General features: G+C 45.4%; 2 protein-coding genes across 3 annotated transcripts in view; one reads left to right on the top strand and one right to left on the bottom strand.

The window, feature by feature from the left end:
* Window positions 1-163: 163 nt before the first annotated feature.
* On the bottom strand, window positions 164-21,359 carry LOC308366662 (prolyl 4-hydroxylase subunit alpha-1-like). Of its 2 annotated transcripts, none has more exons than XM_080840392.1 (15): window positions 21,244-21,359; window positions 17,864-17,951; window positions 17,176-17,272; window positions 15,545-15,696; window positions 15,226-15,363; window positions 13,803-14,057; window positions 13,106-13,314; window positions 12,731-12,907; window positions 9,534-9,604; window positions 6,124-6,223; window positions 5,847-5,900; window positions 5,428-5,493; window positions 4,553-4,621; window positions 3,539-3,635; window positions 164-2,656 (listed from the first exon to the last, which is right to left on the bottom strand). In XM_080840392.1, the coding sequence occupies exons 2-15, from the start codon at window positions 17,949-17,951 to the stop codon at window positions 2,544-2,546; spliced, it is 1,686 nt and encodes a 561-aa protein (XP_080696518.1). In that variant the 5' UTR covers window positions 21,244-21,359; the 3' UTR covers window positions 164-2,543. The 2 variants fall into 2 exon arrangements, with proteins under 2 accessions (XP_080696518.1, XP_080696517.1); XM_080840391.1 differs by lacking the exon at window positions 9,534-9,604 and adding an exon at window positions 11,222-11,292.
* A 512-nt stretch (window positions 21,360-21,871) lies between these two features.
* nudt13 (nudix (nucleoside diphosphate linked moiety X)-type motif 13) overlaps window positions 21,872-22,394 on the top strand; it is a 7,340-nt gene continuing 6,817 nt past the window's right edge. Inside the window, exon 1 of the mRNA XM_080840432.1 lies at window positions 21,872-22,047. The gene's annotated coding sequence lies outside the window, so the exon portion shown is untranslated. The remainder of the gene's footprint in view (window positions 22,048-22,394) is intronic.

The following is a 22,394-nucleotide window of genomic DNA, read 5'->3' on the forward strand; positions in this document are numbered from 1 at the left end:
ATTAACACTCAGAATCCACCAGTGTTACTATTGATTCCAAGCACTGTTTAGTGCGTTTAGTGTGTTGAGGGCGTTTGGGTGCTGGGCCCCAGAGAGACATGCAGCCCCTGTGTGAGACGCAAACGCAAACGCACACACGCACACAGTTAACATAGACCTTTTATTTCAGTAGAAAACATCCATTCATTCATACAGTCAAAAATAGATTTATATAATCCACAGTCCACACGCCTCACAGACGATCGATCAGTCATCGTCAAAACACATTCTTTGTTATAATAATAATAATAATAATAATAATAATAATAATTAAAAAATCCCCTGGTCTCAGATCAGAGGTTAAGGCCTATACCTCACACTGGCACAGGAGAGGATAGAGTTAACACAGCAGGTGGTGTGTTTGTGTAACAGGGCTGCCAAGGGGCAAAACAGCAGAGGGAGGGTGTGGTGGGGGTAAGAGAGAGGGGCAGGTGTGTGGGTGGAGGGGAGTGCTGAGGGGTAACTCGGTTTATAGTGAGGAGCAGGAGTGTTTGGTTAGTGGGAGGGAGGTAGTAGGGGTAAGGCCTTAGGGGGGTAATAATAATAATAGGGGTAAGAGGAGTGTGAGGAAGAAGAGCAGGGTAGACTCGTCGTGGGGCAGAGGAGATATGCATCAGGCCGGGGAAACAGAATGGGGCAGAAGAGTTTTGGGGTATAAGGATTGGGGGCTTGTAGATACTGTATGTGAGAGACACGGAGGGTGGGGGAGTTCCTCTCAATGAGTTTCCAGTGTGTCTGTGTCTGTGTCTGTGTCTGTGTCTGTGTCTGTGTCTGTGTCTGTGTCTGTGTCTGTGTCTGTGTCTGTGTCTGTGTCTGTGTCTGTGTCTGTGTCTGTGTCTGTGTCTGTGTCTGTGTCTGTGTCTGTGTCTGTGTCTGTGTCTGTGCGCGTGTTTGTGTGTGTGTGTGCGTGTGCGTGTGCGTGTGCGTGTGCGTGTGTGTGTGTGTGTGTGTGTGTGTAAATCTATGGTGCTGCACTATGTGCTCTCTGGTTTGGAAGCAGAGAGGTCAGCAATGATGAACAGATGGAGAAAGAGATGAAGAGAGAAAGGACAAAAGAGAGACTGAATGTACCTTTGGCTTCAGATGTCAGTGTTTACACGAGTGTCATGGAGTGAACGACCTCAGTGCTGAAATAGACTGATGACGGACAGAGCAGGAAGGGGGGGGGGTGAGGAGAGAGAGAAAGATGTAGGGAAAGAGAAAGAGAGAGTCAAAGAGAGAGAGAGAGAAGAGGGGATGTCAGAGGGGAAAATGTGACAGGGCACTTGAGTGGAGAGGGATTGTGTCTGTCACATTGCCAAATACACACACACACACACACACTGCCAAACACACACTCCTCAAGCTCAGCAGATAATCACCCACCTAAGCTCCAGCAGTAATCTCTCCCTCTCTCTCTCACTCAGAAAAACACACACACAGACACACACACACACACACACACACACACACACACACACACACACACACACACACGTAGATTCTCTCAGTCACACAAACACACAAGAAGATACACACACACACACACACACAGTCACACTCACACACACAGACACACACAGACCAGGCAGTCCCACCACTGTACCTGGAGGCTTACAGCTAATTCTGTCCCGGGTCAGGTAATTCCCCCCAGCCTGCCACACAGTACAGAGTGAGTTAAACGTGGGTGGGTATGACCGGATGGCTGACGTTTAGTTTGTTTAGTCTAGCGGCCATTTCCAAAGCAGTCCAAAGGTGTGGAGGCAGAGCAGAGCTCAACCTAGGGGTCAGGAGTTCCAACTGGAGAGGTACGATGGCACGTTCATTAAGCTCAGGGGAGGGATTTAGGAGTCATGGCTGACATGTGGCATATTTCACCATCATTAACTACTAACCACTGAGTAGAGAGAGAGAGAGAGAGAGAGAGAGAGAGAGAGAGAGAGAGAGAGAGAGAGAGAGAGAGAGAGAGAGAGAGAGAGAGAGAGAGAGAGAGAGAGAGAGAGAGAGAGAGAGAGGGGGAGGGGGACTTTTATAGAGTGGAGTGTTAAATTCTTGTAGAGTTAAGAGAGTGGAGTGTTAACTTCCGTAGAGTGTTCCAGGGAGTTTGGTAAGACACAGGAGTGGAAGATTAAAAACAAGGAGGTTCTGCGTTCCAGAAAGGGCAGCCTGTGCAGTGTGAGGGATGAGAGGCACTGAACACACACTTGCGCGCGCACACACACACACACACACACACACACACACACACACACACACACACACACACACGTGAGAAACAACCACACGTGAGGGCACTAAAACAGACTCACACACGTGAGCACACACACTCATAAAATATAAACGCGCACACACACACACACACACACTCCTATCCAGGATAAAAATAAATGTGTCAAATCACATGGTGGGGGGTGACTGTTAAAGGTGAACGCCATGGATGAATGGGGAGAGAGACAGAGTGTGTGTGTGTGTGTGTGTGTGTTTTAGAGAGTGTGTGACAGAAGAGGACTTCACGAGGACCCGGATCACAGAAGATGATGAAGAAGATGAGGAAGAACAGGGCTCTGTCTGTCCATCTCCTGGAGGCTGCAACGCCTCCTGAACTCCTGTCCACGCTCATGAATCCACTTATTAGACACTGGGAGAGAGAGAGAGAGAGAGAGAGAGAGGAAGACCGTCATGTAAAACAATAAAACACACTTTACAAACAAAACAGAGTGAGAGAAAGATGGAGAGAGAGAGATAGGAAGACCGTCATGTAAAACAGGTCCAATGAACACATTTTACAAACCAAACAGATAGAGAGAGAGAGAGATGGAGAGAGGACAAACAGGAACAGAGAGAGAGAGAGAACAAACCCGAGAGAGACAAAGAGAAAGAAAGAAGGAGAGAAAGAGAGGAAGACAATGACAAAAACATTAACACAACTTATAGAGTTCAGTTAAAGATACAAGGTAAAATAGAGTTCAGTTAAAGATACAAGGTAAAAAAGAAGAAGAACCGAAAGAAGATATGGACAAACCATAATGAAGTTGTGAGAAAGGGGGAGTGTGTGTGTGTGAGAGAGATAGAGAGAGAGAGAGAGAGAGAGAGAGAGAGAGAGAGAGAGAGAGAGGAGAGACAGACTCACCCCCATAAAGACATGATATCATTAACCATTTTATAATTAGCATATCTGATTTGAATACGGCCTGCCAACATCCCCCTTAAAATAGAATCATTTGAAACCCTCTCCCAACATTGTGCTCTTACGAGTCCTCCCAGTGGCCATCTAAGCTGACCCCAGTGGAACCTTGACCAGACAAACCCTTCTTTACCCGGGCACCTGGGACGTCTAATGACACCAAACCCTTCTTTAACTGGGCACCTGGGACGTCTAATGACACCAAACCTCCCCCAACCTTCCACACCATCCCTGAGAACGTGAGATCTTGAGTGCCCCCAGCAGCTGGCTAGGGGGGTGGCGTGGGGTGGGCAGAGGGTTGGCGTGAGGCTGAGGTTGGCATGTTCAGTGACTCACCCCATTTGTTGCCCACCAACACTGGGCAGGCTGCGTGGCGGGTACTGTAGTCACCCTCTCCACTAGGGAAGAGATTATACCAGAACACTGCTGTACCCTGCAGGAACAAACACACACACACACACACACACACACACACACACGTACACGCAAACGCATCAGAATGTGTGCTTATTTCCTCTAATCATACAGTTTCTTCTTGTCAAAAACCTCAACCAAAAATGACGATTGAGAAGCTTGGAGATGCCATCAGTGAACACAGCATCACCCAGGCCATAAGAATGCTGGAATGCTTTAGAGGTTCTCAGCTTCAGTTCTGGTTCCGGGAACAGTTAGATAGTAATCTGTCTGATACCAACTACTTTGAAGCTGCAGTAAAATAAACCACCACTGGCCAGCGAGACAGAGTTCACTCTCTGACACAGCGGCCACAGACCTCCAGGAATGCACCTCTCCTCTCTGAAGCAGACTTGGACAAGTGTCACATCTCTAGTAGCAGTTTTAAAAAAAAGTCTCAAATATTTGTTCATATAATAATCTCTTTAAAGGGGAAGGGAACCATTTATAACACAATGAAGCTAAAATAATACTGCTACGACTGCTGCTACTTAAATAACTTAAATAAAATGAAAGCCTCTGTCACCCTAACCCTTAGGTCTAAAGGCTAAAACGGCATTAGATGTCTTAGCATGCACTGCATCCTTTACATTGAAGACACATTTTGGAGTTTTGGTCTAAAACTAGCAAGCTACTTACCCTAAAAAGAATGCAAATACCACCAATCAGTTGGCACTGATAGAACTACATAGTGCTTAGCCTGGATGGCTAGTGCCTGGATGGCTAGTGCCTGGATGGCTATAGCCTGTATGGCTAGTGCGTATGACATGTGTTCACATGGTTATATTCCACCAAAATCAACTTAAAGATGATACCAAAAGTTAGTTGCTCATTAAAAATAAACCTTGCTTTAGGTGTGTGGCCATGGCCACCACTGTAGTGGAAGAGGCTGCTTACCTTCATGGGCCTCACTGCAGCCCCCACTTCAGTGAAGACTGTGGCGCCCCCTGCTGCCACATCACTCATCTGCACCGGAAGAAATCATTTTGGTTACACACAGGAAAAGATGTTAAATTCCTCACGATGTTGGTTATGAACTTCAAATAAATACTGACATAAAGTCATCTCCAGTCTGGTCACTGGAACATTTGAATCTGGTCACTGGTAACTCCAACTTCCATACAATACTATACTTAGTCCTTAGACAGTGTGGCACCCAACGCAATGTTTGACATGAGCATCAAAAAATTATGCATTCAAATTGAATAGTCCAACATTAGCATACGGAGATGACCTACATATGTGGGGTATTATGCAACAAAATCCATTAGAATGAAGAAGTCCAGCCAGAGCTGTGCTCTACCATACTCCACAGTCACACAGTAACATTCAATAGGTCTCCTCTAACTGGACCTGTGCTGGGTCACAGTCACACAGTAACATAATAGGTCTCCTCTAACTGGACCTGTGCTGAGTCACAGTCACACAGTAACATAATAGGTCTCCTCTAACTGGACCGGTGCTGGGTCACAGTCACACAGTAACATAATAGGTCTCCTCTAACTGGACATGTGATGGGTCCTGCGCCGTCCTCAGACATCCTTCATTCTTAATAAATACTCATAGGGACATTAGCAGTCCATTCTCATTATTTCATATTCATAATTTCATCAACCAATTAACAGTTTATTTTTGACAGTCGAACAAATTTGTCAAAACGTTATTTTTTGTCTTGGTGTTACTTGCGCGCGCGCACACACGCTCGCTCGCACACACACACACTCACACTCACACTCACAAATCTGAAAGGAGAAAGAGTAGGAGGCACTCACGTAGAAGAGCCATGTGGCTATGCGGTTTCCTGTGCCCAACTCCTCAAACGCATCAGGCTCATCTTTCTACAGGGCCATGGGGGGTGGGAGAGAAAGAGGAAGAGAGAGAGAGAGAGAGGAAGAGAGACAGACAGAGAGAGAGAGGGAGAGACAGAGAGAGAAAAATAAAGAGAGTGAAACAGTGGTTGCCTTTTAAATGCGTGAAATCCTATTGCTAGTTATGATAAATTATTAAGACAATACATTTTTATGGATACAGATATGTGTGATTTCATGTGTCTCATAATCAATCATATTATGTAAAGATTTGTTCCTGTCCACACGCACATAAGCACTTTATTCTATTATTATTATTTCATATTTTGGAGAGAGAGTATAAGTGACAATAGCAAAATATTGTCAGATACTTCCATACTTACACGACCAAAGTCGTAGTGAGGCTCGTACTGGCCTCCCACTCCATAGTTGGCCACCTGGAGACAGACACACAGACACACACACACACACGTAATAAGAAGTAAACTGATTTTTTAAAAACAGATAAAAGTTATTGAAAAGCAAAAACAAACATACACGCATTTACGCACATACACGCACACACACAGAGACTAGCAAACGCACCCACAAGGGCGAATCCATGTACACCTACACAGACACGATAGTCGACATATGCACACGCACACACACAATTGTTACCTGGAGGTCTTCTGCGGTGCCGATCTCGAGCCCTGTGAGATCTTCTATGCGCTGGTTGATGCGATCCACCACAGGATGCTCATGCTCAATTAACCAAGCACTAACACACACACACACGCAAGCATGCAAACATCATACACACAATCACACACAATGGGTAAACATACAAATGAAAAGTTCAACAGTTGGTCTGAATTACATAAATACAATGAAATGTTACAAGGTCAAATCTTAAGTGACAAATGATGTTATAATGCTATAAGGCTAATGCTATGTTATAATGCTAATGCTAAAATGCTATAATGCTAATGCTATAAGTGTAAGTGTAATACTATAATGCTAATGCTATAATGCTAATGCTGTAATGCTACAGTCTGCAGGATGACAGTGTGTCGGGCAGGAGTGGGCTGCGCTGCTGTAAGTGGGAGTTTGGAACGGGCTGCAAAATGGCCCCTGTGGTTTCTGTTGAAGAACAACTGGTCAGCCAACAGGCTGTCTCAGCTCATCTCTGCCTCCACATTTACTCAACACAGTACACTCACATGACACCATTGGTTGCCACAGGGAAGATGAGAGGAGTGTTGAGTGCATGCTAAAGAATCAATGAAGACGAAGATGAGGATGAGAAGAGAGGATGAAAGGCAGCCTACATTAAATGTCTCAAACCATTCGGAATGTTTCCTGAATTGATGGTCAGATTTGTTCCTATGGTGAATGTTCTATCCATGAATATTTCATCCAGGATTTAATTAGGCTCTTACCACTCACTACTTACTTCCTCCAAAGACAACATCAACAGTTATGTTTTAACCCATTTAAGCCGGGAAAGCATTACCGTTGTTCTACCATTAAAGCCGGGAACGCTGTTGCGTCATTCTACCTTTAAGGACGGGAAAGCGTTTGTCATTTTCCGGTATAAGGTTTTTTTTGCCCATATTGTCGGCCTCTGGGCCAATGAAATGCATCAGAATAGACACGTGATAGTGCCCCAAATGTTTTGCCATTATTAGCTTAAAAAAAAAAAAATCGTTGGCTTTCTCGATTTGCTAAGTAACGTCTCCTCCACGACAGCCAGGATTATAGCCAAGGAGTTAGCTCAAAGTAAATTAGGCAAGGAGTGAGTTGTAAGTACTGGTAGTTCCAGAATATGGTTATCTGTAGTTGTTAACGATTGTTACTTGCTTAAATGTAGGTTTACTTGAGGTAAATGAAAGGGAATATGGTATCATAGAGGGCTATATTAACACTAAGCTAGCTTGCTATGTTGTTAAAACTTTCTCCAGTGAGCAAGAGTGTGAACGAGCGAATTATATCGGCATCTCTCTATTCTTAACATTATTATATATTCTAGTATTTCGAAAAAATAATCAGTCCCTATAGAATGTTGTTTATAATCAGTTAATGCTACTGAATCCTCGTTTGACTTTATTATAGTGAATGCTTTGGTAGCCTTCCATTTCAGCCCAGCATACAGTATTTATCAGTTGATAAATAAGATGTACTTGAAATTTGTTTGGTTTTTTACCTTTGAATGGAATATTTGACACTAAACTAGTTCATCTGTATCTCAGTGATAGTATCCAAATGAGCATTAAAATATCACTGGTATGTAAAAACTACATGGACAACAAAATAGTTATAATTGTTGATCAAAATCTTATTCCCTTCTGCTCATAATACAACAAGTAAACAACTCAGAGGTTGACACTGTCAGGTCCATTCTCCATCCATAGTGTCCAAATGAGCATAAAATATCCCTGGTATGTAAAAACTACACGGACAACAAAATAGATGTTAATCGTATTCCCTTCTGCTCATACTAAAACAAGTAAACAACTTAAAACTTTCCCTTTAAGAATTATATACTTATAATTATATAGCTATATACTTTATTTCACTTTTTATATACTTTGTCATATAGCCTATTTCATTTTTTTTTTACTGTTTTGTGCTGATCCTGCACTTTTACATTTTTTTTTTTACTTTTGAGAAGGTGTATGTAAATATTGTAAATATTTGTAAATACAAATTCAAATTCCCATGAAAGCCACAAGTGTAAGCTCTCAAATACTTTTTGAATTGTGTTCCTATCTGTTACAGGGGCTGAGAAATCAGTAATGTAGTAGGCGTTGACACAATTGCTGAATTTCTAGAAAAACTTCAGGTTTTAGGGGAGGTTTCTGAAATCGCCCATAGGTTTTACAGGCACTTTTTCCAGGCGCTTTAGGCCTAAATGGGTTAAACCGTTAATAAATGGATGGTCTTCATCAAAAGAAAAACTGTTTGACTTCAGGCCCTGTTAACCAGGAACTGAGAGCTCTGCACTTTAGTCAAGTTGTTGTCAACATCTCAAAGCATGAATAGAGAGGGAACACAAACAATGGTGTACTCAAAAATGTTCACTGAGAGAAAGTAGGTCATTTAATAATAATGTCCAGCTTTGTGAAAAGCCCACTGACAATACATTGGAATGATGCGTGTGTGTGCGTGTGTGTGTGTGTCTGTGTGTCGGTCTGTGAGTCGGTCTGTGTGTGAAAGAAAAAATAAACTTTACATGCTCTCCATCAAGCCTCCCTGCTACAATGTCATGATTTCAGCCTTCTGTCATGCATTAGGTCATGTTTACATTATGTCTGCATAACATGTATGTAGTGTCATGTTTACATTATATCTCTATAATACTTCTGCACTCTCTCTGAATCACTGTGGGGCAGGATTCAGGAGTGACATTAAGTCTCTATATCCTCTGCATATCTCTATAACCTCTGCATATCTCTAGAGCCCTGTGCTTCAGGAGTGACTAAGTCTCTATAACCTCTGCATATCTCTAAAGCCCTGTGCCTCAGGAGTGACATTAAGTCTCTATAACCTCTGCATATCTCTAAAGCCCTGTGCCTCAGGAGTGACATTAAGTCTCTATAACCTCTGCATATCTCTAAAGCCCTGTGCCTCAGGAGTGACATTAAGTCTCTATAACCTCTGCATATCTCTAGAGCCCTGTGCTTCAGGAGTGACTAAGTCTCTATAACCTCTGCATATCTCTAAAGCCCTGTGCCTCAGGAGTGACATTAAGTCTCTATAACCTCTGCATATCTCTAAAGCCCTGTGCCTCAGGAGTGACATTAAGTCTCTATAACCTCTGCATATCTCTAGAGCCCTGTGCCTCAGGAGTGACTAAGTCTCTATAACCTCTGCATATCTCTAAAGCCCTGTGCCTCAGGAGTGACATTAAGTCTCTATAACCTCTGCATATCTCTAAAGCCCTGTGCTTCAGGAGTGACTTGTGAGAATGTGGGCCCATTCTGTGAGAGCGGGTCCATTGGCACTCTGTAAGGGCTGTTGTATGTCCCTAGCCCTGTCCATCAGGAGAGAGATGTGAGCACTTGAGCCCGTCCTGCGAGAGCTCTTACCTTTTGGACACTCTGTAATGAGCCGTGGTGAGCTCGCCTGTCTCAGGGTTGTGCACGGTGGCCCGCCTTAACTAACACCCCCAACGCAGCAAGCAGGGAGAGAGAGAGAGAGAGAGAGAGATGGAGAGAGATGGAAAGAAAAGGAAATATGAAGACAGCGAGAGAGAGAGAGAGAGAGAGGGGAGGGGGTGAGAGATGGAGAGAGGGAGAGAAAAAGAAAAATATGGAGTCACAGAGAGAGAGAGAGAGAGAGAGGAGTAAAAATGAAGAAACAGGGAGGAGGGGAAGAGAGGGAAAGAAAGAGAGAGAGAGAGAAGAGAGACAATAAGAAAGAAATAACAAGTTTATTATTACATGCTGGTGAAATGTGATTGGTGCAACAGGTCCCAACCCCAGGGCAAGAGCTGTGGGCGGAGCTAGGGCTGTGTGTCCATGTCTTATAGATTTGACTCAGAACCTCTCATTCATCTTTGACCTCTCATTCACCTTTGACCTCACTTGATCAAAGCTCAACACCAGGAATTCACTAGGTGTCAACGGATTGATTCCATTTCTAAGCTCATACTAACCCACTGTTATTATCAGCCATATACTAACCCACTGTTATTTTATCAGCCTCATAATAACCCACTCCGATTATCAACCAAATACTAACCCACTGTAATGATCAGCCTCATACTAACCCACTGTAATTATCAGCCTCATACTAACCCACTGTAATGATCAGCCTCATACTAACCCACTGTAATTATCAGCCTCATACTAACCCACTGTAATTATCAGCCTCATACTAACCCACTGTAATGATCAGCCTCATACTAACCCACTCTAATTATCAGCCTCATAATAACCCACTGTAATGATCAGCCTCATACTAACCCACTGTAATGATCAGCCTCATACTAACCCACTGTAATTATCAGCCTCATACTAACCCACTGTAATTATCAGCCTCATACTAACCCACTGTAATGATCAGCCTCATACTAACCCACTCTAATTATCAGCCTCATAATAACCCACTGTAATGATCAGCCTCATACTAACCCACTGTAATGATCAGCCTCATACTAACCCACTCTTATTATCAGCCTCATACTAACCCACTGTAATGATCAGCCTCATACTAACCCACTCTAATTATCAGCCTCATAATAACCCACTGTAATGATCAGCCTCATACTAACCCACTGTAATGATCAGCCTCATACTAACCCACTCTTATTATCAGCCTCATACTAACCCACTGTAATGATCAGCCTCATACTAACCCACTGTACTTATCAGCCTCATAATAAGCCACTGTTATCAGCCATATCAGCCAAATCACCAATCAGCCGCTGAGATGACGGTCTCTGGCCCTGGGCACTCAGGCCCTGTTGCACACACTCCATGTTAATATAAAAAGAGTATTTTTATATTAAAAAGGTCATTGCATTTCACTGTGTTCAACCCCCCACCATGTTAGAGAGACACTGGCAGCAGCGACAGCAGTCAGGATTAGGATCAGACGACGGGGAGGGTGGAGCTGAGATTGGAGGTGTGTGTGTATGAGTGTGTGTGTGAGATCCTGCTGAAGATGCCGCCAGCGTAGTCATGCAGCCTGAGGTGTGGAGGACGGTGAACGGGGGGGGGGGGCGGAGCTCCATACATGTGGGCGGAGCTCCAGTCCTGTGGGCGGGGCTTACCTCTTGCTGACGCGGTAGGGTGCGGTCTCCAGCACACCAGTGAGGGGGTTGGAGATGGTGGCTCTCCGCAGCTGTGGAGCCCGCCCCGCCAAGAGGAGTCGGGTTACAACACTACCTTGCCCTCACACACACACACACACACACACACACACACACACACACACACAACACCCTCTCTGTTTGTCCCTGTTGGGCACCCTTACCACCATTCACTAACAAAGACTGGAATGAACATTCCTGTCCCCAACAACGCTGTGTTTAAACGTGCAAAGGGTGGGTAGTATAGTGCTGTCAGAATGGATTGGTGACGTGACGTGAAGCAGTGGCCTGAGGTTAGCTATGTAGACATTCTGTAATCATAACTAATCATTCATCTTTTTTTCTTTACAGGGGTGTAGATGGTGCGGAGCTGTTAAACTGCAAGAGATCCGAGGCTATTATGTCTTCAGTGACATCATCAGAGGCTATTATGTCTTCAGTGACATCATCCGAGGCTATTATGTCTTCAGTGACATCATCAGAGGCTATTATGTCTTCGGTGACATCATCACAGGGAGTCTGCTTCACAAACATGATGAATATGTCTTCTTAAAGGCTGAAGCGCAGATTGAAAGTGTCACATTCAGAATACCATTTGATGAAGCCCAAGTCCTGGAGAGGGTTGGGCATTTAAGAAGGTTTGACTGTTCATCAATCTGTCTCTGGCTGGTTGACGAATTTGTTGGACAAAGACTGAAATTGACCCTTACCCAAACCCAGGGTCGTATTCTAGAGGGCATCATGTGTGTATGAATCCGCCAGCTCCAGGTTCTCTGTTCTCCTGCCCTGCTCCCTTCTCTGTGTGTGTGTGTGTGTGTGTGTGTGTGTGTGTGTGTGTGTGTGTGTGTGTATGAATCTGCCTGCTCCTGATTCTCCTTCTCTCCTCCCTTCCCTTCTGCCTCCCTGCAGCCTCTCAACAGCCATACAAGTCTACGCCTCAAGATGCACTTCGGGGATATATAAGGGTTCAAGAGTGAGGAAGGACACACAGCCTTTCTGAAATGAAATCTATTCTCACACACACACACACACACACACACACACACACACACACACACACACACACACACACACACACACACACACACACACACACACACACACACACACAAGCTGGGAGCCTGAAAGAAGGTTGCCCACAACACTACAAACTAGCATGTCAGGCTGGCTCTAGGGGTGGCTGCCACCCTGACTTAACACAGATTGGGTTTGGAAGGGATTGTGTGGATCTGTAATCTGGTGTGGATCTGGAGGGACAGGCTCTGAACAGGTTCTGGCCCAGAGCTTACACGGATTGGTTCCAAAATCACTGGACATTTACGGTATGACTGTTAGAAAGAGAGTGAGTGTGTAAAACACTGTGGTCAGTTAAATTGGAAGAGAGAGAGAGAGAGAGAGAGAGAGAGAGAGAGAGAGAGAGAGAGAGAGAGAGCGAGAGGGCGAGACACACAGACAGAAAGAGAGACTTACCCGTGGTTTGGCCAACTGTTTGACCTTAGCGATCTCTCCGTCACTAATGATGTCATGGAAACGGACAATATTGGGGCGGTCCCACTCATCTTCCTGCTTCACTGGGCCAATCAGGTAGCGCGGGTGACGGTTGTTGTCAAAGTAACGACAGAACATGCGGCTCTGTCTACGAGGTGTCTGAAAGGGGAGTCAAAACACACACCCACATTTAGATAGCTGGACAACACAGACACACACACACACACATTTGGGGGAGGGGCAGAAGAGAGATTAATTATACATACATTCTGCATACACAACACACACACACACACACACACACACACACACAGTCCTACACACACACACAGTCCTACACACACGCACAGTCCTCACCATCTTCAGGCCATCTCCTCTGCACAGTCGCTCATATTTCCTCTTCTCGGGCAGGAAGTCGTTCTCTACAGTTTTGCTCTTCGTCTCCCTCTTCCCGCGCTCGGCGCTATCCTTCCCTTTCCCACCCTCATCTGCCTGCGCCTCCATCCGCTTGGCCAGCTGGAACTCAAAGTACTTCAGGTTCCCGTTGGCCCGCTGGTGACCCGCATCTGCAGAGGGAGGAGGAGGGACAGGAACCAAAACCATGTTTGTTAATGAGAGAAGAACAGGAACCAGAATCATGTTTGTTAATGAGAGAAGACTGAGATAATAGAGAGAGAGAGAGAGAGAGAGAGAGAGAGAGAGAGAGAGAGAGAGAGAGAGAGAGAGAGAGAGAGACAGAAAGAAAGAAAGAGGAACTGACGCCCTAGACAGTTAACGGTTTCATTCTGAGGTTTGAAACGTCGTTAGCCTCTGCACCTCTAGTAAAGATACATTTGCATAGATATTGCTGGATTAGCTGTATAGACACACCCAAGCACATGTACATGCATTCATAATTTTGTTGATGTTTTGTTTTATTACTGCCACCTGCTGCATCTTTATGTGTGCAGCTGACAGTCCCTCAGAGACATAAAAAGACATGTCCAGCAAGCAGGAACCCAAACACACGGCAGGTAGCAGCCAACCTTGGGCCCGGGCCCGCAGGTCCACTCACCAAGCTGCAGCAGCCTCCTGGTGTACTCCAGAGCCTTCTCTAGCTCCCCCTGCTGGTAGACGGAGTAACTGAGGTAGTCCAGCACGTTAGCGGTGTCCACCTCTGACTCCTCCCCCTCGTCCAGTTGCCGTAGCGCCTGCACCATCCACAGCTCAGTGTGGTAGTAGTCCGACTCGGAGTAGGCGATCTTTCCCAGCTCCAAGCAGTCCTCCGCCGTCATGCTGTTCATAAAGGGCAGGCCACCCAGGTCAACGCCTGAACACAGAGGGCAACAGAACCGATACAGCAGGGTAAGGACGTTATTCACATTAGACGTTAGCATGATCTAAAACACCTCTCAGAGCTCTTGTAGGGCAGGATTCCCTGGTCTATGCCTGGCTAGAGTAGAGTAGAGTAGAGTAGAGTAGAGTAGAGTAGAGTATAGTATTGTATATAAGAGCAGAGCAGAGTAGAGTAAAGTAAAGTAGAGTAAAGTAGAGTAGAGTAGAGTAGAGTAGAGCAGAGCAGAGCAGAGCAAAGAAGAGAAGAGAAGAGCAAAGCAAAGCAAAGCAAAGCAAAGCAAAGCAAAGCAAAGCAAAGCAAAGCAAAGCAAAGCAGGGTAGAGACGTGAGGACTAGAGCTGAACCAGAAGCTGATGACCTGAATCATGTGAACGGTGAAGCTCAGTTTCATAGATTAGATTCAAGAGCAGGCCAGACAAGCCTGTTCAAGGAGTACTTCCAGACCAGAAATAGACACAATGCAAGATCAGGTTCCAAAGCCTAGAAAGTTCCATGGCTGCAGAGAGTGAGCAACGGGTAGAGCTCTTCCAGAACGGAGGGAGGCGTGAGGTTTCATGTGTGGGAACTCAAACTAAAATGAATGAAGGACTTCCTGGTTACTGGCATATCAACAAGGCCTGTCCATCAGAACTGTATGCTTTTGGCAAAAGCAGTCAGGCGGGGTATCTAGTTTATAGGGTGTGAAGATATCTCACTGGGGGCATGTGTGTGTGTGTGATCGTTTGTGTGTGTGTGTGTGTGAGCGTAGGCGTATGTGTGTGTGAGCATATGCGTGTGTGTAAGCGAGAGCATGTGTGTGTGAGCATATGCGTGTGTGTAAGCGAGAGCATGTGTGTGTGAGCATATGCGTGAGCGTAAGCATGTGTGTGTGTCCCTGGCAGATTGTCAGTTGAGATGGAGTGTGTGTGTGGTGCTGGTAGGTGTCCTGTAAAGGGTGTGTAGGCATACTGTATGTGTGAGTGTGTACCAGGTGGAGTGTGTGAATCTGACAGGATGCAGGTAGAGATGGAGTGTGTGTCGAGCTGGTAAGTGTCTTCCAAAGTGTGTGAATGAATGCATGTGTGTTTGTACCAGGTGGTGTCTCTCTCTCTGTGCTGGCGGGGGTTGTCAGGTGGTGTGTGTGTGTGTGTGTGTTTGTGTACCTGGAAGGTTGCCGGTAGAGATGGAGTGTGTGTCGAGCTGGTAGGTGTCCTGCAGTCTAAGCAGAGCTTTGGCTGCCCCAGTCTGGTCCTCCTCGTTGGGGAAGTGCTGCCTCTGGATAGTGAGGTTGGAGATAAACCCTACAGCACCATGGAGAGACAGAGAGACGGAGGGGGATAGAGAGAGAGAGATAGGGTGGTGAGGAAAAAGAGAAAGATTCCTTTCATATCAGTTGACTTACTGAATGATTGATTGATTGATTGATTAATTAATATGTATGTACAGATTCTGTGATTGACTAATTAGTGTGTTTCTCCTCACGTTCAGACATGTCCTTGAGCACGAGGTTCTCCAGGTCGCCCCACTCCGTGTTGAGCCTCTTCATCAGCTTGAAGGCGTTCACCGGGTGCCCCAAAAAGCCCTCAGGGTCCTTGGTGGCAGTGAGAGTCAGAGAGTCCAGCTTCTCAGCCCACCTGACCGAATTAACATAAACACGCACACATTTATGAGACACCGCAGACAATTGCATCACAAACAAAGGAAACACTTCACAGTAATCTGAAGGCATTAATAGTGGGGCAGCCGTGGCCTACTGGTTAGGGTTTCGGGCTGGAAACCGTAGGGTGGCCGGCTCGATCCCCAACCAGTAGGAAAAATGTGGGCAGGGGAAGTGGGAAGCCATTGCTCTCTCATGCGAATTCTATCTTTGCATTTTACCCATCCAGGGTAGTGATACACCACGGCTGAAGTGCCCTTGAGCAAGGCACCTAACCCCAATCACTTCTCCCCGGGCACCGCCAAAGGTTGGTTTAGTGTGCTTCACTGTGCGTATCACTACCCTGGATGGGTAAAATGCAGAGATAGAATTCAGAGTGTGTGTGTGTCACTATCTCTGCCATAAACATAGTCACTAGGACTAGGAATAATGTTGATTTGGTGCAGCCATCACACTCTCAACCTGCTTATACAAGAAAAAGTAACTCCTTCCCTCTCTGGACCCTAAGGCAGTCGGCATCTACCTGGGGCAGGTGAGCCCCACCCCTCAGGTGAGGATATGGACCCTACAGCAGTCAGCATCTACCTGGGGCAGGTGAGCCCCACCCCTCAGGTGAGGACATGGACCCTACAGCAGTCAGCATCTACCTGAGGCAGGTGAGCCCCACCCCTCAGGTGAGGACATGGACCCTACAGCAGTCAGCATCTACCTGGGGCAGGTGAGCCCCACCCCTCAGGTGAGGACATGGACCCTACAGCAGTCAGCATCTACCTGAGGCAGGTGAGCCCCACCCCTCAGGTGAGGACATGGACCCTACAGCAGTCAGCATCTACCTGGGGCAGGTGAGCCCCACCCCTCAGGTGAGGACATGGACCCTAAGGCAGTCAGCATCTAAATGGGGCAGGTAAGCCCCACCCCTCAGGTGAGGACATGGACAGGTGGGGCAGGTGAGCCTCACCCCTCCTTGGGTTTCCCAAAACATGAATGAGCATGAAACACATCCTACTGGGTGAATGGATATCTACACACAGAACCACAGAAAATGTCTCATCCGATTCAGTTTGTGTGTGTGTGTGTGTGTGTGTGTGAGTGAGTGAGAGAGAGAGAAAGCATGAGAAACTCCAGGTTGCTTATAGCAGGTGTATATCCTGCTAACAGATGGCCTGCAGCCTAAGTAGGACTTTTGTTTGTTTGTGAGTTTTTTGTGTGTGTGTTTGGGTGGAGCACACAGGTGGAGAGGTAGCATGTGTCCAGCTGTAAGGTGTCCTGTAGCTAATAGCGAGGCATTGTTGTGTGTGTGTGTGTGTGTGTGTGTGTTTATGTGTGTGTGTGTGTGTGTGTGTGTGTGTGCTTGGGAGGAGCACACAGGTGGAGAGGCAGGGTGTGTCCAGATGTAAGGTATCCTGTAGATATAGTGAGGCTTTGTTGTGTGAGTGTGTGTGTGTGTGTGACTCACTGTTTGACCTGCTCCAGCTTGCTCTCCTCTGCACTGATGTAGTCCTTCAGAGACGTCACCAGGTCCTTCTCTGTGAAGAGCAGGTCCGTCATCTGACCTGTAAGCAGAACATTGGAACATAATCTTAATCATCAGGACCACACTGATGTTTATACCTCTAAATGTCCTTTAATTTAATCACATGTCCATTTCTCAAAATACAAAAAGATATCCTATGCACTTACACAGTGACTGGCATGCCAAGGTTTTATCCAAGGACTTTCCCTTCTACGTAATTTATATATTACTGTCGGTAGTGATTTAGAATTAAGCCTGACATGGTGGCCAGTAATCAAATGCAATGTTGTTGGAATATGGCCAAGCATTCCATCAGCCCCATTCTGGAACACTATCATCACCCAGCAGAACCCGCCCAGCAAACAACCCAGTTAGTTCCGGAAGCGCCTCTTTGGAATTTCATTCACCATTCTGAGGCCAGAATTCCAGCCCTCCTGCAGAGAAGGGCCAACTCTGAAGAAAAACCCCTTAAGCTCCACCTTTCACAGAGTAATGGTGGACAACGCTCAGTACAGTGCAACATGCCAAGAGGGAGAGAGGAAAGGGACGAGATCAGAGGAGGTGGAGAAGAGAGGAGGACGGAGGAGGATGAGAGTGGCGGAGATCAGAGAGAAGAGGCGAAGAGACTCACCGATGGAGGTGAAGAAGTCATTGTGAGACACGCCGCAGCGGAGCAGACAGCTGATCCACAGCAGCACACACACTGCCCTTCGCTCCATCTGAAACACAAAGATAACACACACACACTGTATGAGAACCTCCATCTGAAACACAAAGATAACACACACACACACACACTGCCCCCAGCTCCATCTGTAACACAAAGATAACACATACAGTCTGAGAAACTGAGATTTAGGTAGGTATAATGAATAGCTTGCATCTTAAAAGCTGATTGGCAGGTCATTCCATTTATCATAACCAGAATACTAAAGAACTTATTACCTCTTACAATGTACTAAATAAAGTTAAACATTCTTTTGAGATAGTACTTATAAACATGTTTTATGGATGTTGCAGGTTACCTTTTGATAAGAAGTTTAAGACAATCTCAGAAATATCCTCACTAAAAAACTTCTTTAAGGAACTTCCTGAGACAGGTCTCTCCCCAATGGCATCAAGAACAAAACAACTCAGTGCTCACCCAGGGACTGGTTTTCTAGAAGACAGCGCTAGGGTCGACTGAAACTTAAGAATGTCAATGCAAGCTTTTCCCTTTTTATCAGTTTCATCCTTAATCAGATTTCTCTGAGAAACACCTCTGCTCTGGCGCAAGATCTCTGTTGTCCAGAGGAATTCACTACACTACACACAACAAAAACTAGGAAATGCAACAAGCAAAAGCATGATTCAGATCTGATGATTCTGAAATACTTATTAACCACCTCCTCTAAATGCTCTCCGAAACACTGAATCGGGAGTGGAGCCAAAATCTTTCACCCCGGCTTTAATTTACTTTAATTTACCCCATGCCGACTTACGCCAGGCCTTGAGTAACACGAGTCGACATCTCGCTCATTCGATGTTCTGCTCTCCATCTAGTTCCTCATTTGAGCCAGTCTGCTAACGGCTGCTGGAAATCACTGACCACCTTGATGAACGTTACGCCATTAAGTAAGACTGCATCAACCGTCCAAGTTCCCAGCTTCTGCATTCTGCATGCTCTTCAGCAGGTTGTCTGGGGTATCGTATTAAGTTTTAAATGATTAAATTATTAAATTCTAGGAGATGCGAAGTTAATCTGAAGGCACAATCAGTGTCTTGGAAACAGCAATACAAAGATTAAAAAATGACTGAAAACATGTATTTCTCCATCCCCATTTATCCCGGTTTTGACTCTTCAAATGGCACATTACTAAGAATAAGTATGTCTGCCACAGATCTGTGAATGGAGGGGCATTTTGCAATTAGCGAGTGCCTGTGGCGTTTCCTTGTGCCCGCTGTGCCAACGCTGGCTCTGTGGATGGGCAGCGAGTTGCCACTCTGTGGCTTCCCTCTGTGACAAGCACTCCGTGCCAACGTGCCCCTGTGGCATGGCGGCTGTCTGGAATAATTGGCACCAGACAACAATGCCCTCTTCCTCCACACCGCTCACTCTGCTTTCTCTAACTCACCGCTGAAACTCACCGCCTATTGAGGAAACAAGAGTTGGGCTGATTAGTTACCCGAGGAGGCCAAGATAAATGAAGAAAGAAAATATATGGCAACCAAAAAGAGGCAAGCTCAGACATAGCTGTTAATTGATCACCACGGTTACCACTCCTGTGAGGTGCTGTGCTTTTTCGGTGTTACCTGCCCAACAGTGCAGAGATTGTAAGACTGTGTGTGTGTGTGTGTGTGTGTGTGTGTGTGTGTGTGTGTGTGTGTGCGTGCGTGTGTTGTGTATGCAAAGTGTCTGTGTGCGTACGTGTACGTATGCTCCCCTGTGCAGAAAGTAACTGGAAGTAGAGCAAATCTTCACCAGATCTATGCTGGGTCTGTTCCAGAGTCAACTATGGCTGTGCCAACAACCCCACTTTTGAACAGGATCGAGAGTCAATGAACTGTTAGTGTAACTGTATATGGAGTGACAAGTGGGAGAATAGTCTCACAGATTCGATTGCATCCTCTGACCACTACGATATAGAGATAGCCTAGTTGATGTCCGATCCTTGATGTTTTTTGCAGCAGCCTGCAGTAGTCAGCAGCTCATTTAACTACTTCAGTGACCCTAAATAACACCATGCCCTAGGTTTTTCTCTGACGGTTCGTGCCGCTGCAAAGGACGAGACACCGCTTTAGCGTTGAGGCTCGAGTAAGCCTCCTCATTGGCCTGTTAGAGCAGAAAAAAACATTTACGGCGGCCAATAAAAATGTGGTCACAGCTGTTCCGTCGTAATTGTTTGAGCCGCCGGCTCTCTTTTCTGAGAGCTAGCGTCAACTATATAGAGAAACTATTCAATCTTCACGACAAATAGTAGCCTAGGCCTACATTTCCATATCGAACAATTTGAACTATTGTAACAGTCGCTTTAATCTTAATTCAACTTCACAGCCTCCGTCATTATATACTGAGATTAGTAGATGTAGTAGGCTACAGGCTGAATTTAGGCTAGATGATAGAATAGACCAGGGAATGGATGCTACTGAATGTGTTACTGCCACGTCCACGCCCCACGCCAGCCATTGATTGAGATTGCTTTCATCGAGCAAATTCTTACAGAACTGTTTCTTAATTTTGAACAAGATATCTTTCAGTTGGCTCATATGAATCAACGTTGTAGGCAGCACGCTAAATTGTAAGAGAGACCGGCAAGGTTATTGGATAGTGAGCTGAAAGTGAGTGGTGGCAACATTTCTGGTTTACTAGTTGCACTAAGAATTGGGATAGGCTACAAGCTGCAGCGCATTCTGACAGGGAAACGACTCTCTGGCAGATAGCCTGAAGCCTCATAGCCGTATATCCTAATAAGTTTTATGCACCAAATGCTGACAAAGACAAGTACACATTCACAAAATGTCTAATACCAACAACAAGGCGAATGAGTTACTGGCTTGCTGACATCGCCATACTTTCAGTGCTGTAAAATGCCACGACACAAAAACTGAAAATTCCGTTACAGCCTACGCTACCATAGACGTTGGAAGAGCCTTGCATTGCCTCAAGTTTCGCATAGCGATAAAGTTGTTTGAAACAGCAGTAGCCACTCACCCCTCACTAATGACCCAGAGCGAACCTGCTGCTGGGATAGCAATAGACCCAATGTACATAAATGAGAAATGAATCGCTTAGATGTCACGTATTTACAAACGTCTGGCTTTACAGCAAATTGGTGAACGGCAATTAGCTCAAGTTTGATGGGAATCCAAAAGACTACATAAATCAAAACACCAGGTGAATGAGGACATTTCTAGACTTCCTCCAGTGCCGACAGTAGCAGCCTATAACGTTACAGTAGTAAGTAACTGTTAATCTGGGAATGCATCCGAATCACGAGTTATTTCAATCAGATTTTTAGTAAATCGACTCACATTTCATTAACGGTGCGTATCCACGGTCCGGTCTGCAAGGCACGGAGGGATCAATGGCTTTTAATCCTCACTGTTCGTTCCGGATCTTCTCAAAACCGTAGCCTACTTGCAACAGAAAGAAGGTCACTGCTTGTTTTGACTCTCTTTGCCTCATATCAGCAAGAAGCCTGTGTGTCGCCACCTTGTGGGTATAATTTTCCTGACCTGGCATAACGCTTTGATTTGATGTATAGTGCATATGGTATAGTGTTACCTGATCTTATTTGCCAGTCAGAATACACCAAGGACCCACTCAAACGCAGGGAAATTGTATACTAGATCAATAGGAGTTGAGAATAACGATTCATTTTTTATTCATACGCCACGCTCTTGCTATCTTTAGAAGCTATGCACGTTGCTACATTGCTTATTACAATTTGGCTTTGCATTTTACTTTTTCGGAAAATAATTAGTGTACACTCCCCAGTGTCCCACAATGTTAGCTTGTGTATTTTGTATCCACTACATTCAGTAGAGGGCGCTGTTCCCATTTCTAAAACTAGTGAACTCAAAGACAGTGGGCTTCTTCTGATGACGCAAATTGTGTGTTTTTGCTTTGTGCTACCCGCTGAAGATTTAAACCCCGTTGACCAACGTATAGCTAATAGGTGTTGCACAAACAGTGAATCTCACAGTGCAAAAACCGGCCGTCTCTCATTCGCACTGCGCTACTCTATGCTATTAGGAATGGAAATTTCACGTTCGTGAGACATGAGAAATGTTGAAAATCCGTGAGTCTCAGGGATAAAATATGAGACTTGACAGGTACGTATCTTACATACAATGCTCAGGCACTTACAAAAATAAGTTGTTAATGAAAACAAGGCCAGTGTTTTGTACTCAACCAAAGTCACAGTTACGAAACGACCTCCATTTTTAAACGTAACGTCACGAAATCGTCTGTAACGTTGTAGTACAGTGTGTTCTGCACGGCTCCTTCGGTTATTCATTTGCTGTGCCGGGGTAAACTATAAGGAGACAAGACATCTCAGCTTGCCATGACTTGGTTTCTGTTAACTGCAAAATTGCTGTTTATTTTTTAACTTTGGTGAATGGATAGCCGGTCATTTTCAGTGCTCTCAGAAGCTCAGAAACCTTTGCTTTCTTTGTCA

Source organism: Sprattus sprattus (assembly GCF_963457725.1).
Source record: "Sprattus sprattus genome assembly, chromosome: 6".
In the NCBI taxonomy this organism is placed as follows: Eukaryota; Metazoa; Chordata; class Actinopteri; order Clupeiformes; family Clupeidae; genus Sprattus; species Sprattus sprattus.